Consider the following 14,768-nt stretch of genomic DNA (forward strand, 5'->3'; position numbering starts at 1 on the left):
AGATTAGATTACATGCTGTGACAGAAGTAGTAGTCTTCTCTTCTCTAGTAAAGAGTCCTGATTTTTCACTGAGTATGTGGTCATCTGGGATAATGGCTATATTTCTCAGCCTCCCTGTACATTTAGGTATGTCTAATTTTTGGCTAGGGGGTAAGTTGAATTGTCATGTTTGACTTAGAGGGCAGGGGTATGTACCTTGTTTTCTTTCAACTCCTTCCTGCTGTGTAGAATATGGAAATAATAACTGGAGTTTGTGCAGCCATCTTGGATTATGAGGTGGAAGCACATGTTGAGTATGACAGAGCAACAAGATAGCAGAACATTAATTAGCTCCCTGATGATCATAGAAATGCTTTATGTGCTCCAGGTTGCTTATGTTTGGGCTTTATATCTTGGTTTAAGCCATTACTATTTAGGTTTTTCTGTCAGTTGCGTTAGAACTTAATCTTAACTAATACACATTTCTAATTGGCAAGGGGCACAGGAAACCATGATTGGCTTAGAGTAATATTTTGGGAATGGAATGGATGTTGGGGAGTAAGACACAGAGACATTTATATCAGGCAAGTACAGCAGAGAGAGAGAGAATGCAAAGAAGTCGAGAGATTTGCAGGGGATGATAATTGTGATGGACCCTGGAATCATACCTAGGTAAGTGAGAAAGTGAAATGTGTGAGTGATGAACATAAAGAAGTGATAGCTGTGTGGATTGGAGGTCAGGGCTGAAGATTCATTGGAGGGGGGAACTAGGCTAAATGAAGTAGAGAGAGCAGAGATGGTGGTCAGAGTGTAGGTCGCTTTAAATGGAGATTTTATGGTAGAGCTTTCACTCCTAACAGCAGGGCTGAAAAGAGTGGGTAACTAAAGTGGGGTAGAGGAAAAAATCGTTAATGGTGAAGTTAAGAAATGGAGAGGCTGGGCTTTGGATGGAACATCTTGGATGTGGCTGAATGGAAGGCAGTGAGCTAGATGCTGATATCTCGAGTGGGTGGAGAGGAGTAATTGGGATGTCAGTAGATAACTCAGAAAGTAAAGGAGGCAGATCCAGAAGAGAGCATTTGTTTCAGGAGGGCTGACATTGTTGATGGAAGAGGGAGGAAAAGTGATCTGGAAACAGCAAAGAGGAAAGAAATAGCATCGTTAAATATTAAAAATTTCTACATTTCTAGTATATATTTCTACAATATATACTGGACATAAACTGAGAAAATATGTTTATAGTACATTTACCATACAAATGGGAGCTTCTTAATATAAATAGAGCTCTTAAACATTATTTTGAAAAAGATAACTTGGTAGCAAAGTGAGTAAAGAATATTGAGTCTTAATTTGCAAAAGAGAAAATGTAAATGACCAAAACACATGAGAATCTTCATACATCAGGGTTAGTACTAGTAAAAATATTAATGAGATACTAAGATGTGCCTGTCATATTGGCAAGACCTAAAAATATTGATAAACTTCAAGCTTGGCATGTGTGTGGGAAGTCAGGTGCTGATGTGCACTGCTCACAGAGTGTGGTAGATTGCCACTTCAGAAGAAGCAACTAAATGGCTGTGGTGGGTCTGTCGTGTGTTGTGGATTGATGTGCTTGCACATCATAGTTATGCTTGCCACAGCGTTATTTATTGCATTTACACATTTTACTTGTAATGGTAACTGTGTGGCCTTGTTTTTTAAAAACCAACTGATATTTATAAGTAACTTCTTGTGGCCATTTTTATGGAAACAAAGTGTGATTTTCCCATCTCAGCTAGAAAGATGTATGTTTTTTTTATTTTTTTTTCTTTTTGCGGTATGTGGGCCTCTCACTGTTGTGGCCTCTCCCGTTGCGGAGCACAGGCTCCGGACGCGCAGGCCCAGCGGCCATGGCTCACGGGCCCAGCCGCTCCGCGGCATATGGGATCCTCCCAGACCGGGGCACGAACCCGTATCCCCTGCATCGGCAGGCGGACTCTCAACCACTGCGCCACCAGGGAGGCCCAAGATGTATGTTTTTGTTCATTCCTGTTGTTTTTAATGTATTTGTATCCCCTTTTCTTAAGTATATGGCATGAATTTGTTTCATCCAGATTTGTGTAATCTGTGTATAACTATCCAGTCTTTTTCTTCTGGTCATAGTATGCATCAGTGTACCCACTTGGATTGTATTGAGAATTAAGAAAGATATTATTAATATATGAAATTTTGATGGATTAAATTTTTTTTATTTTTTGAATTACAGACTAACTGGATCTTCTGGGTTTATAACAGATGGACCTGGAAATTATAAATATAAAACAAAGTGCACATGGCTCATTGAAGGACAGTAAGTAGTAATGGCTAATGTAATTTTTTTTTTCCAGGATAGAGCTCATTGTGAGATTACTTTTCCAACATGTAAAATTAACAATCTGTGGCAACTGAAAATATTTTTTATTTGGTAACCTTTACTTTGACAAGTGAATTTGATTTTCTTATTTTTCTTAATCTTCAATGTTAATTGAAAAAAACTTATGTGTTGATTTGCAAATGAATTATACACACCAGAAATTTGTATATTTTCAGTTGTAATAGTTAAAAAACTGTTACAATATTTTATTATGGTTGAGGTATATGAAGAAAATTAGACTTCACTTGAATATGTAGTAGGGAAGGGAAGAGATTTTAATAGGCCTATTTATTTATTTATTTACTATTTTTAGTGATTTAACATATGGAAGTTTATTTCTTCCTCACATAACAGTTCCAAGGCAGGTGTTCCTGGTCAGCAGGAAGCTTTCTTCCCATTGGTAGTAGGACCCAGGCTCTGCCATTCATTCATTAGCTTCACTGTTTGCTAACTGCATCCAGCAGGAGGGGAAGGAGGAAGTACGGAGAAAGCAGACCTGCTTCTTAAAAGCTTCTTGCAGAAAGTGTCACATGCATTCACTTTCATTGCAACCATTAATAACCCTTTAAAATAATTGTGGACAGTCTGGAAGACTGGACCAAAACTGGACAAGTGGTAATTTCTTAAAACTAAATTGCAGTGTGGAATCTGAAATGATCCTAATGAACTTTTAGAACTTGTTAAGTTAAAACTGGTTTTCTATGGGACTTCCCTGGCGGTCCAGTGGTTAAACTCCACGCTTCCACTGCAGGGGGCATGGGTTTGATCCCTGGTCAGGGAACTAAGATCCCACATGCCGCATGGCGTGGCCAAAAATATATATATATATATTAAAAAAATTTTTTTAATTGGTTTTCTTGTACTTTAAATAGATCTTTAACCCATGCATGATTTTGTAACATTTGGAAAATATTGGTTCACTGAATTATGCAGGTCTTCCAGGTGTCGATATATTTCATTATATGAAATTTAAAACATCACCTTAGTTAAAAATCACCATCAATCTCATCAGAAAATTTTAAGTATTGGGAAGTTGTATCTGGGTGGTAGGTACAAATTTTCCAAAACTCATTATTGCTTTAAAGCTTATATTTTCTTTGGCAACAAATACAGGCTTGCTTTGTTCATTTTCACAAAAATATCTACCAGATATCCAAGTCTAAATAACCATAGTTTTTACCTCTTGGACCTCCTAAAAGGGCCTCAGGGACCCTGGCATTGTGTGGACCATACTCTGAGAACTGCTGCTCTAAGGAGCTGTCTGCCCTTGCCCTTTCTACCAGTTCACTCCCGTCTGATGTCCTTCTCCACTGTTGCTCTGAGTATGCTGTCAGTGGTTGCTCCACCTCAGCCTAAGCATAAAACTAAGCAAAAAACTTCAAATCCTCCATTTCCTTATCCACATATTCATCCTGTCAGTAAGTTCTATCAGTTTTCCCCTCTAGAATATCTCCCCAGTCCTCTTCATCTTCAGCTCTACAGTTATTTTAAGAACCACCAACCATCCTCTCTTTCCTGGGCCACTGTAATAGCCTTGAAATTGGCCTCCAGTTTTTACCTTTGCCCCTTGCCCACCTCTCAGTCACTTCTTATCTTATTCCTTCTGTTTGCTATGTTTCAGACATGCTGATTTTCTTCATGTTGCTTGGACACATCAACTTCTAAAGTCTAGGACTTTAAGGCTGTTATTCTCTCTGCCTGAAACATTGTCCCCCCAGGCTTTTCACGTGGCTTATGTCTCGCCATTCTAATCTTTTCCAAAACTTTCTGGGGTATCACATGGCTTATCTCTCGCCATTCTAATCTTTTCCAAAATTTTCTGGGGTATCTCCCCACCACCTGTTGTACTACTACATCGCATTCCTTTAATTTCTTCCCAGTATTCATCACAATGTGAGTTAACTTGTTTATGTATTTATTTAATTGTTTGGTTAGAGATTTTAGTTAGACAAGAAGTATGGGGTAGATGAAAGGTTCAGGCTGGAGACATATAGTTAGGAATCACCAGGATATAGATGGTGTTGATATTACCAAGAACTTTTGGAGTAGAGTCTTTGGCCTAAAGCCAGGTTGGAGAGTGAAAAGGTGAGTGGGATGTGAGGAAATGGAGAAAACCAAAGTCTTCTGTGGAGTTTCAGAGGAGAAAGGGATAGGTCTGATAGTAGCTGGAAGGAGAGTTGGGATTTAAAGTTTTTTGTGTTTTGTTGTTTTTTGTAAAATATGTGATACTTAAAGAGATTTAAGTGTGGACTTGGAAGTTTTAGATGAGAGGGAGATGTTAAATATTTGAGAGATGGAAGGAAAAGTAGGTAGATATATCTATTTTAGAAAGTGGAAATTTGAGAAATTTTTGTCTGAGTGCTGAGCATAAGCAGGGAGATGGGACTGGGTGGTCTGAAATAGAAATTGAGAACTAGTAGTAGGACTGCTGGCAGAATCGAAGCACCAGTACTGGAACCAGCCTACCCAGTGTTGTGACTTTCTCCAGCATGGCTTAGTTTTCTCTAGATTCAGTCTAGGTCAAAGCAGATAACTGGTTTTCTCTAGACCAGGGCTTCTTCCAGGGAGTTCCATGAAAAGGCAGAGGGGCAGGCAAGTTTAGAGGATTGGCAGGTGTGTTTGTAAAATGCTGTAGTATGAAATCTTAAGTTGAATAAGAAAGGCTGATGGATTGGTAAAGAATGGCCACTGTTATAGACTATAAGGCCCAAAGATGCATAGACCATGTCTATTTTGTTTACCATTGCATATTTAGTGGTCTCTTGCACATAGAAAGTACTAAGGAAATCTTTGACAAGTGAAGGAGTACTGATTACATACTATTAATTTCTTCTCTATATATAAATTCTTTAAAAATCTATATTTTTTCTCAGATGTTTTATAGTGATTATGATTATTATAAATTACTTTTTTCTGTTCTTTTCAGGCCAAATAGAATAATGAGACTTCGTTTCAAGCATTTTGCTACAGAGTGTAGTTGGGACCATTTATATGTTTATGATGGGGACTCAATTTACGCACCCCTAGTTGCTGCCTTTAGGTAAGCTCAGTCATATAAATACTGGTTAACCATTGTTTGATTTCTGGATTCATGTATCTCCTAGATTGTATTTTTACTGGATTCACCTTTTTTATCACTTAAAACATTTACTTCATGGAAAGAGTACTAGTTATGGAGTCCTATCACTTGTGTGCTAGTCCTACTTTGGTTTCCTGTAGCTTCTGGGTAAGTTTTTGGGCAGAGTACTTGACCTCTCTTTTTAGTTTCCTGATCTATAAAATTGTGATAGTAGTATCAAATTTACCTACTTCTTGTGGTGGTGGTGAAGTTTACATCTAAAAATGTTTTGTGAGTAATATAGCGAATATAATATTTCTGTGAAAAATTAAATCAGGAACCATGTTCATCTTGATCCTTGTTGTGTTCTTCATTGCATAGGCATTTAGGAGTTATTTGTTGAATTCAGATACAGCTCTGTGTGTGTGTGTGTGAGATGTGTAATTATGTATATACCTTAATATGGGTGAGGGAGAAGTTTTGGAAGAGTATACGTAAAATGAACAGTGGTTACCTGTGGAGAATGAGGAACATTCCAGTTATGTGTTGTGATTTTTTTTTCTACAGTATATTCTGTGTTTGTTGTTAAACAGCTTAACACCAAATACATGGGGTGCTCTGAATTGTTTTGACATTTTACTTTTTATTCACAGTAAGTAGCTGTGTTGTTTATTATATTTTTGACCACATGCAAATTCAAAACTGTTCTATTTTTCTTCCTTTTACTTGATAGAGGATTTTTAAAATATATTTTTTCTAAAGTGCATATCCTTAGAGAGTCATAGTTGTCAGCTGACTTTCTGGATTTCTTTCCCTCAAATATTTGATTTCCCTGACTTTAAAAGAAATCAATTTAACAAATATTTTTTGTATTCCTCACATGGGGCTGGTTGATGTCTCTTGTGGGTGAGGAGATAACAGAGAGTGAACAGAACGTGAGGAGGCAAAGGACAGCTGAGATCAGGGGACCAATGTGCCCTTGTATTTCTCCACTCCCTTTGGCTTAGAAATCTCTGCAACATGTCTTTGAACTGAGAACCAAGGCCATTTTCTGGGTTTTAGAGATTCACTTAGAGGGCCAAAGAACAGGGTGGATAGGCCATGCTAAGCATCAAAATGTCATTGGCTACATGTTGGGCATATACATCTTTATGCCAGAATTTGACTCATACCTTGTCTTATAGCAAGAGGCACCCCAAACTTTAACACAGCACAAAAACTATCTGTAGTATGATATTATCATGATAATAGTACTTGTTGGAGGTTTACTTGATACTGCATTTGTTAATCAAAACTCCCCTCTTTATGTGCCAGGCACTTTGAATCAGCTTGCCATAGCCCTGTGGGAACATCTGCCAAGAGGGTATGCATAACCCTGTAGTTCACCCAGACTGTGTATTTAATGAGCAGACATGTGAACCAACAGTGACCATAAAACAAGCAGAAGGGTATAACTGTTTTAGTCAGTGACTTTTGAGAGAAGCCACAGTATATGTACAGACAACAGGAGGGTTTTTAAGCTTCTATAAAAAAGTTTATTTACTGAAATGTATAAATTAATGCATTGATTGTGTTAAAATTTAACCTATGACATAATTGAGTGTGCATTTTCTAAAATCATAGTGAGATAATGTATGTTTAATAATTGAAATTTACCTGAAACACAGAACCCCTGAAGCACTGATGTGCAGAAGAATTTGAAAATAACTGTTTAGGTCATAAGGCAATGTCACAAGATGGGGAGCTGAGGAGTGCTGTTGGGTCAGGAGGACTTTGGATAGAGGAATCAACCCAGTGGTGATGTGCTGGGGGCCCAGAGTGGAGTGAGCCTGGCAGCAGATAGTTCAGCCAAATAAAGAAAAAGAGAGCCACACAGGATTCAGAAGATTTGGACTTTTAATCTGCGTTCTGCCCAAGGCTCTGCATGAGTCTGAATAGTTCATTTAAGCACTCTAGTCCTCATCTTCTGAAGCCTAAAATGAAGGTGTTGTACTGTGTTTCCTCTGGGTGTATTGCAGTCCATGAAGTTTAATTTGACTCTGAACTGGTTGATCACATTATCTTTTATGTGCTGAAATTCTGAATAAAATTTGTTTAACAAACAGAGTTCCATTACTGGACACATTTGAGAACCGCTAGAGGAAGTCTCTTCCAGCTGCACAACATTGTGACTTTGTGGTGCATTCACTTCAACAAATGCATAAGTGCAGCACCTTTGTGGAGCACCTGCTCGCTCTGCTCAGATCTGTTGGTAGGGAGATGCAGAGGTGGTAGTGGTGATAGAGCAGGGAGAATAGTTTTCCTCTCTGAGGAAATTCTTATTCCTTTTAGAGGTTTTTGTTGTTGTTATTTTTAAGAAAATAAGAAAGTTTTTCTTACTTTTAAGAAAGTCAAATACTGATGAGGCATTTGTTTAGGCTGTGATGCAGAGCTGTTAGAGGAAGTCTTGTGAAAGTGGGAGTCAGCCTGTCCAGCACCCCATGGAAATCGTGGTCAGTTTGTGGCAGGTAATCAAAGGCAGGCACCTCTTTTGTGGCTATGGACCCTCCTTTACCACTCAGAAGTATAGATGCTGTTTGGACCCATCCCCAGGCTCCTAACCCTGACTTTAAAAATCTGGCTTACCTTCCACATCTGCCTGTCCTTGCATGTATAGTTTTGCAAGGAGACAGGTGTGTCAAACTAAAGATTTGCCAACTATGTAAACTTACGTAGTATAGTTGGCAAAGTCAGACTGTGCCCCAGGTGTGTTCAGAGAGCCCATATCTGTCTGGGACAGTTATGTTGAATTAAGACAATATCTTTAGTTCAGCGATTTTCAGAAATGGTTCTAAACAATGGTACTCTGTATTTACAATATAAGATTATGAAGAACCCCAGGACAAGCAGTTCTTGATTTTCTCAAGTTGAACAGCTGGCTGCAGCCTAAGCTGAGCCTGCATTTATTTACCTGCCTAGGGGCAGGGGACAGGGAGGTGGAGGCAGCTCAGGGTGACAGTTGAACGGCAAGCCTGCAGCATCACTTTCTCACCCACACACTTCCTATTGCCTTGCACACTGGGTTGAGGTTTATATTCATTTATTCTGTACAAAGTTTATTTTTGTCATAAACCAGTTGTTTTATTTTCACACTGGGAAAAAGCACATTCTGAAGCTGTCACAAGTTTTTGGAGTGAAAAGAAGCAAATGTGTAAGTCTCTCTGACAGTAGGGAAGCCGATCCCCTTTCTCCAGCAACGTGGTCATCTAGTGCAGGTGGCCCTCCCACTCCTTCTGACTCTCGATCCTTTCTCCCTCCACCCATTCTGCCATTCGTTCTATACATTTAAATGTCCCCACCATATAAATAATAAATACCATTAGCCATCTCTTATTGAGCACCTACTACTGTGAGATGCTATTTAAACCCTTCACTTGCTTAAACAGTTTGATTCTCATTACATTGCTGTGAGGTAGATAGGATTTCTTTCATTGTGCTTTTGAGGAAGCTAAGGCTCAGAGATGTCAGTGACATGCACAGGCTTGTGGAACAAGAATCAGAGCTCACATCTCTGACTGTGAAGCTCATGCTAAGATAACAAAGAGTGTCCTACATGTGACTGAATCCCCCAGTCCTTTCCTGTGCCAGTATTTCTTACGGCAAGATTGCTTTTTTTTTTTTTTTTTTTTTTTTTTTTGCGGTACGCGGGCCTCTCACTGTTGTGGCCTCTCCCGTTGCGGAGCACAGGCTCCAGAAGCGCAGGCTCAGCGACCATGAGCTCACGGGCCTAGCCGCTCCGCGGCATGTGGGATCTTCCCAGACCGGGGCACGAACCCGTGTCCCCTGCATCGGCAGGCGGACTCTCAACCACTGCACCACCAGGGAAGCCCCAAGATTGCTTTTGACATACGTGTTTCTAGGTGGCCCTGCTCTTGCAAGTACTTACCCCTCAGCATTTTAGGGGATTCTGGTATATAAAACTGATGAAAGCATGATGATGGTTGAAACCTTCATTTAGGTCTGTGATCAAATGTCATTTCTTCCAAGAGTCCTTCCCTAAATGTCCTTTCTAAAGTAGCACTTTCTGTTCTTTTACTCTGTTTATTTCCCTTCATAGTATTTACCTCTACCTGGCATTATATATACACACCTGTGGGCCAGGGGTTGGGGGTTCGTATCTAGGCTTATTCTTTCTCTGACATGAATTCCAGTAAGGGCAGAGACGTCTTCACTGTTGTATTCCTGGTACCTAGAACAGTGCCTCATTTGTAGTAAGTACTTAGTATTTGTTAGTTGAATGCATAGTAGAAAATGCTTCACTGTTTTGCAACCCCTAGTTCTGCCTGCATATTAAAAACTTGTTGAATGAAAATCCCATCCCTTCTTCCTCCTCACACCCTGCTTATATGCTCTTCCACTCATTTTTATATGCACTTGTATAAATGCACATAAATGTACACATATACTAGGCCCATCGTCTTGCAGCTTGTTTTTTTGTTTGTTTTTTTTTTTTCCTTTGCGGTACGTGGGCCTCTCACTGTTGTGGCCTCTCCTGTTGCGGAGCGCAGGCTCAGTGGCCATGGCTCACGGGCCCAGCCGCTCCACAGCATGTGGGATCTTCCTGGACCGGGGCATGAACCTGCGTCCCCTGCATCGGCAGGCGGACTCTCAACGACTGCGCCACCAGGGAAGCCCGCAGCTTGTTTTTTTTCCCTACTCATCAGAATGCCTTGATGAGCGCCTTGTCAGTCCTACAGACCTAACGTATGTAATGACTCATTCATCCAGCTCCCAGATGACCATTTAGGTGGTTTTCAACCTGTTCTCATTCTGAGTAGTGCTGCGGTGAGGATTCTTATATATTTGTGTATGTGAGCAAGTGTTTCTTCAACTAAGAAATAGAATTGCTAGGTCATAATGAATGAGCATTTGAGATAGTCATCAGCCCAAAAGTATGTGCTTTAGGAAAGAAAAGAGGCCCGTGTGGCTGGGGTTGAGAGAGTGAAAGGAAGAGAGTACGGATCTTCCTTGGCTTATGATGGGGTTATGTCCTGATAAACCCATTGTATGTTGAAAATATTGTAAGTTGAAATGCATTTATACACCTGACCTACTGAACATCATAGCTTAGCCTAGCCCACCTTAAATGTGCTCAGAACACTTACATTAGCCTACAGTTGGGCAAAGTCATCTAACACAAAGCCTATTTTATAATGTTGAATATCTCATGTAATTTTGAATACTGTACTGAAAGTGAAAAACAGAAAGGTTGTCTGGGTACAGAGTGGTTGTACATGTATTGGTTGTTTACCCTTGTGATCGTGTGGCTGACTGGGAGCTACAGCTTTGTGCTGGTGCCCAGTATCATGAGAGAGTATCAACAGCATATCGCTAGCCTGGGAAAAGGTCAAAATTCTAAGTACAGTTTCTACTGAATGCGTATCCCTTTTGCACCATTGTAAAGTCGGAAAATTGTAGGTCAAAAAACTGTAAGTCAAAAAATTGTAAGTCGAACCATTGTAAATCGGGGACCATCTGTAATAGATGAGATGTTTGTTCATCGGATGGGGTTATGTGTGTGGAACAGATTGCACAGGGCCTGGTAAAGAGTTAGGCTTTAACTGAATGAGATGATGGTGGTACTGAACAATAACTGGGCAAAAGATAGGAGCATATGAAGAAAAGCAAAAGATGCAAGTAAACATAGGAAAAATGATTAACCTCAGGAGTATAATTAGAGAAGCTCAAAACCACAGGTTAAAAAAATCACTTTCACATATTAAATTAGCAAAACTAAAGTAGGACTGGTAATTCTCCTTGTTGGCAGGGTTAGGTGGGATGGACCCTTTCATTCTCTATGGGTGGGATTTCAAGTCACCATCTCTCTTCTGGAAAGCAAATTGGTATAGGGATTAAGAGCCTTAAAGCCATCATTTAGACCCTTTGACTCGGTAATTCTTTCTCTTTGTAGACACCCAACAGATACTATTGTGGGCTGAGCTCTGAGTAAGGTTCTAAAAGTTCTGAGGGAGCTCTTAGAGACATAGAAATGCTTATGGTACATTACTTGTAAAATAGAATATGATATGTAACATGGTATCAAATAAACAAAGAAAGTACATCAGAATGCTAATAGTATTGGGATGATGGATGTTTGTATATCAAACTTTTATTTCTGTTTTTACTTTTCATGTCTTTCAATGGTATATGTTTGGTATCCATCAACTCATAAAGTTTGTTACTTTCTGTGATTGTGGAGGTTTACTCAGTTTTTCAAAGGAGTATTATAAAATGTTTTACTTAAAAAAAAAGAATAAGGTCATCGGTTTCATATCTCATTTAAAATATAACCTAGGGGCTTCCCTGGTGGCGCAGTGGTTGAGAGTCCACCGCGGATACAGGGGACACGGGTTCGTGCCCCGGTCTGGGAAGATCCCACATGCCGCGGAGCGGCTGGGCCCGTGAGCCATGGCCGCTGAGCCTGCATGTCCGGAGCCTGTGCTCCACAACGGGAGAGGCCACAACAGTGAGAGGCCCGCGTAACGCAAAAAAAAAAAAAAAAAAAAAAAAAAAAAATATATATATATATATATAACCTAGAATAGAGAAGAGCCTAGCAAAAGATTCAGATCTGTTCCTGTGCATTTATCACAGGAATTTGGCCCTCTTCCTAGAAGTGGCTTTTTAAATTACAAGGGTGAAATCCAGTTGAATTTGTGTTCTGTCACCATGTGATGTGTCTGTGATTTTGCTTCCCTTTATAAGACATGTGTTTTCATTTCAGCGGCCTCATTGTTCCTGAGAGAGATGGCAACGAGACTGTCCCAGAGGTCGTTGCCACATCAGGTTATGCCCTGCTGCATTTTTTTAGTGATGCTGCTTATAATTTGACTGGATTTAATATCACTTACAAGTAAGATATTTAAGTCTAATATTTGTGAATTTTTTCAGAAGACTGTATACTTTGTTTTAACAATAATAATGACTAACATATTGAGGGTTTACAATGTGCCAGGCATTATGCTAAGCAGTTTGCATGAATTTTCTCATTTAAAGTTCTTTTAAAAACCCAGTTACAGGCACTGTTTTTCTGCTTCTTTTATAAATGAGGCAAGTGGCAGGAAAAGGTAAAGTAAATTGTCAAAGCAGTGGGACCAGAGTTGCAACCCAGGTCTTGCTGCTGTTGAGCTTCTCCTGGAAAAGAGGGGCATTATCCATTCCTGCCAATGGATAAAAACTTTGGAGGAGTTTGCTAAGTACAATTTAACAAATATTAGTAGTTTTCATGTACTCAGTAGTTGGCCCATTGATGACAACTTAGTTGAGGTTACAAAGGAAATGTAGACAGACAGACTCTGGGCAGCTTTTGGAATTTGTTGCAGTAGGAGAGAAGCTAACTTCTGTATTTTCCTTTTTTTCCTAAGAAATATTTATTTTCAGAAGTAGTTAAATTCATAAAATGCCATAAGCAGGGGGTCTGTGATAAAGAACTTCTGTGGCCCACAAAACCTAAAATATATATTATCTGACCTTTTACACAATACGTTTGACATCTCCTAGTATAGCTGGTAACCCCCATGTGTAACCTTTATACTGGGTTCTTTTTCTTGCCCATTTTCTCAGGATCTCAGTAGTCTTTCAACCCTATATAAAGCCATCTTTATCTTGATTGGTATGGTGATTCAGTTTTTCAGGTACCCAAGGTTTGTGACTTAGCAGCCTGGGCAGCTTATCACAAGCCTGGGTTTGAAAAGTAGGCATATGCATTTATTATATTATATTATAACATAGATTATAAGAATACTGTATATACATACTTATAAAATTTTATTATAAATGTATTGTGAACTGACGTTAGGGTGTAGGCATGATTTTTTTTTTCTTTTTTTTTTTCAATTCAATCTGCTCTCATTTTATTGAACTTTTGTATGTGGTTGAATGTTAATTAGCTTGTTTTGTAACTGATTCCAGATTTTCTGGCATGCTTTGCTACAAAATTCCTTTTTAGTTTTCTTTACACTCTTACAGTATCTTGCTAATCCTGTTATCCCCCCTTTTTAAAATCAGAATTATGTCTTTTCAAAGTGTTGTCAATATCATTGTCACGTTACTATGCAACACTTTATGGTTAAACTCATGTATTACGTTAAACTACCCCTCCCTTTTCTTGCATCTGAGATGGGTAGATAAACTTGCTAAGGAATTTAATACACACCAATCTGAGCAATAACCTTAAGCAAATCTGTAAATTTTTAGAGACTATCCAGAGGAATGAGGATGGTAGTGTATTGTTTGCAATTTGTTTTATCCTTTTCTTCTCCAGACTTGCTAGCATGCATTTGGCAATTTTATAATGCTCATCATTTGTGGGCTACCAAGAATTAGGGTAGTCATCCTGTCCTTAAGGAGCTAAGCCTGGATATTTTGCAAGAATCTCTCCTCTTCTTGTAATCTCTTTAACTGTCTCTTCTTATGAAAATCCAACAGGTTTAATTTGATTTTATTACTTGCCCTAGTTCTGCAGGGTTGAGTGACCCCATTTAGGCTAAATGGTAAGTACTGCAATTATGCTTGTGAATGAACTGGCTAGACAGTGAGATTTCTTAAGCCTTGTGTAGGAGGAAGTTCTGCTAAGTTAATCAAAGTGTTGCTTTGTGTTGATTTAATTTCCTTCCACTATTTTTATAGTTTTGATGTGTGTCCGAATAATTGCTCAGGCCGAGGAGAATGTATGATCAGTAATAGCAGCAACACTGTTCAATGTGAATGTTCTGAAAACTGGAAAGGTGAAGCATGTGACATCCCTCACTGTGTAAATAACTGTGGTTTTCCTCATCGAGGCATCTGCAATTCAAGTGATGTCAGAGGATGCTCCTGCTTCTCAGAGTGGCAGGGTAGGAACTTCTTTCTTTCTTTTTTTTCTTTCAATTTACAGGATGGTTCTAGTTTAATAAGTTGTAGATTGACTTTATTCCTAATATCTGTACCATTTATGTTAATCAAATATCAGGAAGCATTTAAGTTTTCATATCTCTTTATTCAGCTTCTTACAAATCTTTGAATTTCATAGATGTATGGTTGTGGTCTCTAGAGATGTGGAGCAGTTGAACGTTCTTTGCAGTTCATTCATGAATTTAGAGAACTTGGTCTCAGCCATAAGACATAGAGAACCAAGCTGGGAGGTGGAACAAGAGCTAACAATAATGGTCTCTCCACAGAAACTTTCAATAAATTCAGAGAAAATTGGGGTTGATTATACAGTAGAATCCTAAAGCAGTCAGTTATTGGAATTATCTGCAGATACAGATTATTAAAGAAGCCCTTTAGCAAATTCAAGGGGTGGGTGATAACAGCTGTTAC

General features: G+C 39.1%; 1 protein-coding gene across 4 annotated transcripts in view; it reads left to right on the forward strand.

Annotated features, from left to right (window-relative positions):
- ATRN (attractin) overlaps positions 1-14,768 on the forward strand; it is a 163,522-nt gene that overhangs the window by 39,059 nt on the left and 109,695 nt on the right. For all 4 annotated transcript variants that reach the window (XM_060079049.1, XM_060079046.1, XM_060079048.1 and 1 more), the window contains exons 2-5: positions 2,225-2,308; positions 5,298-5,411; positions 12,193-12,321; positions 14,097-14,302. In XM_060079049.1, the coding sequence (XP_059935032.1) occupies positions 2,225-2,308; positions 5,298-5,411; positions 12,193-12,321; positions 14,097-14,302 (533 nt within the window). The remainder of the gene's footprint in view (positions 1-2,224; positions 2,309-5,297; positions 5,412-12,192; positions 12,322-14,096; positions 14,303-14,768) is intronic.

Source organism: Mesoplodon densirostris, chromosome 16 (assembly GCF_025265405.1).
Source record: "Mesoplodon densirostris isolate mMesDen1 chromosome 16, mMesDen1 primary haplotype, whole genome shotgun sequence".
NCBI classification, from domain to species: Eukaryota; Metazoa; Chordata; class Mammalia; order Artiodactyla; family Ziphiidae; genus Mesoplodon; species Mesoplodon densirostris.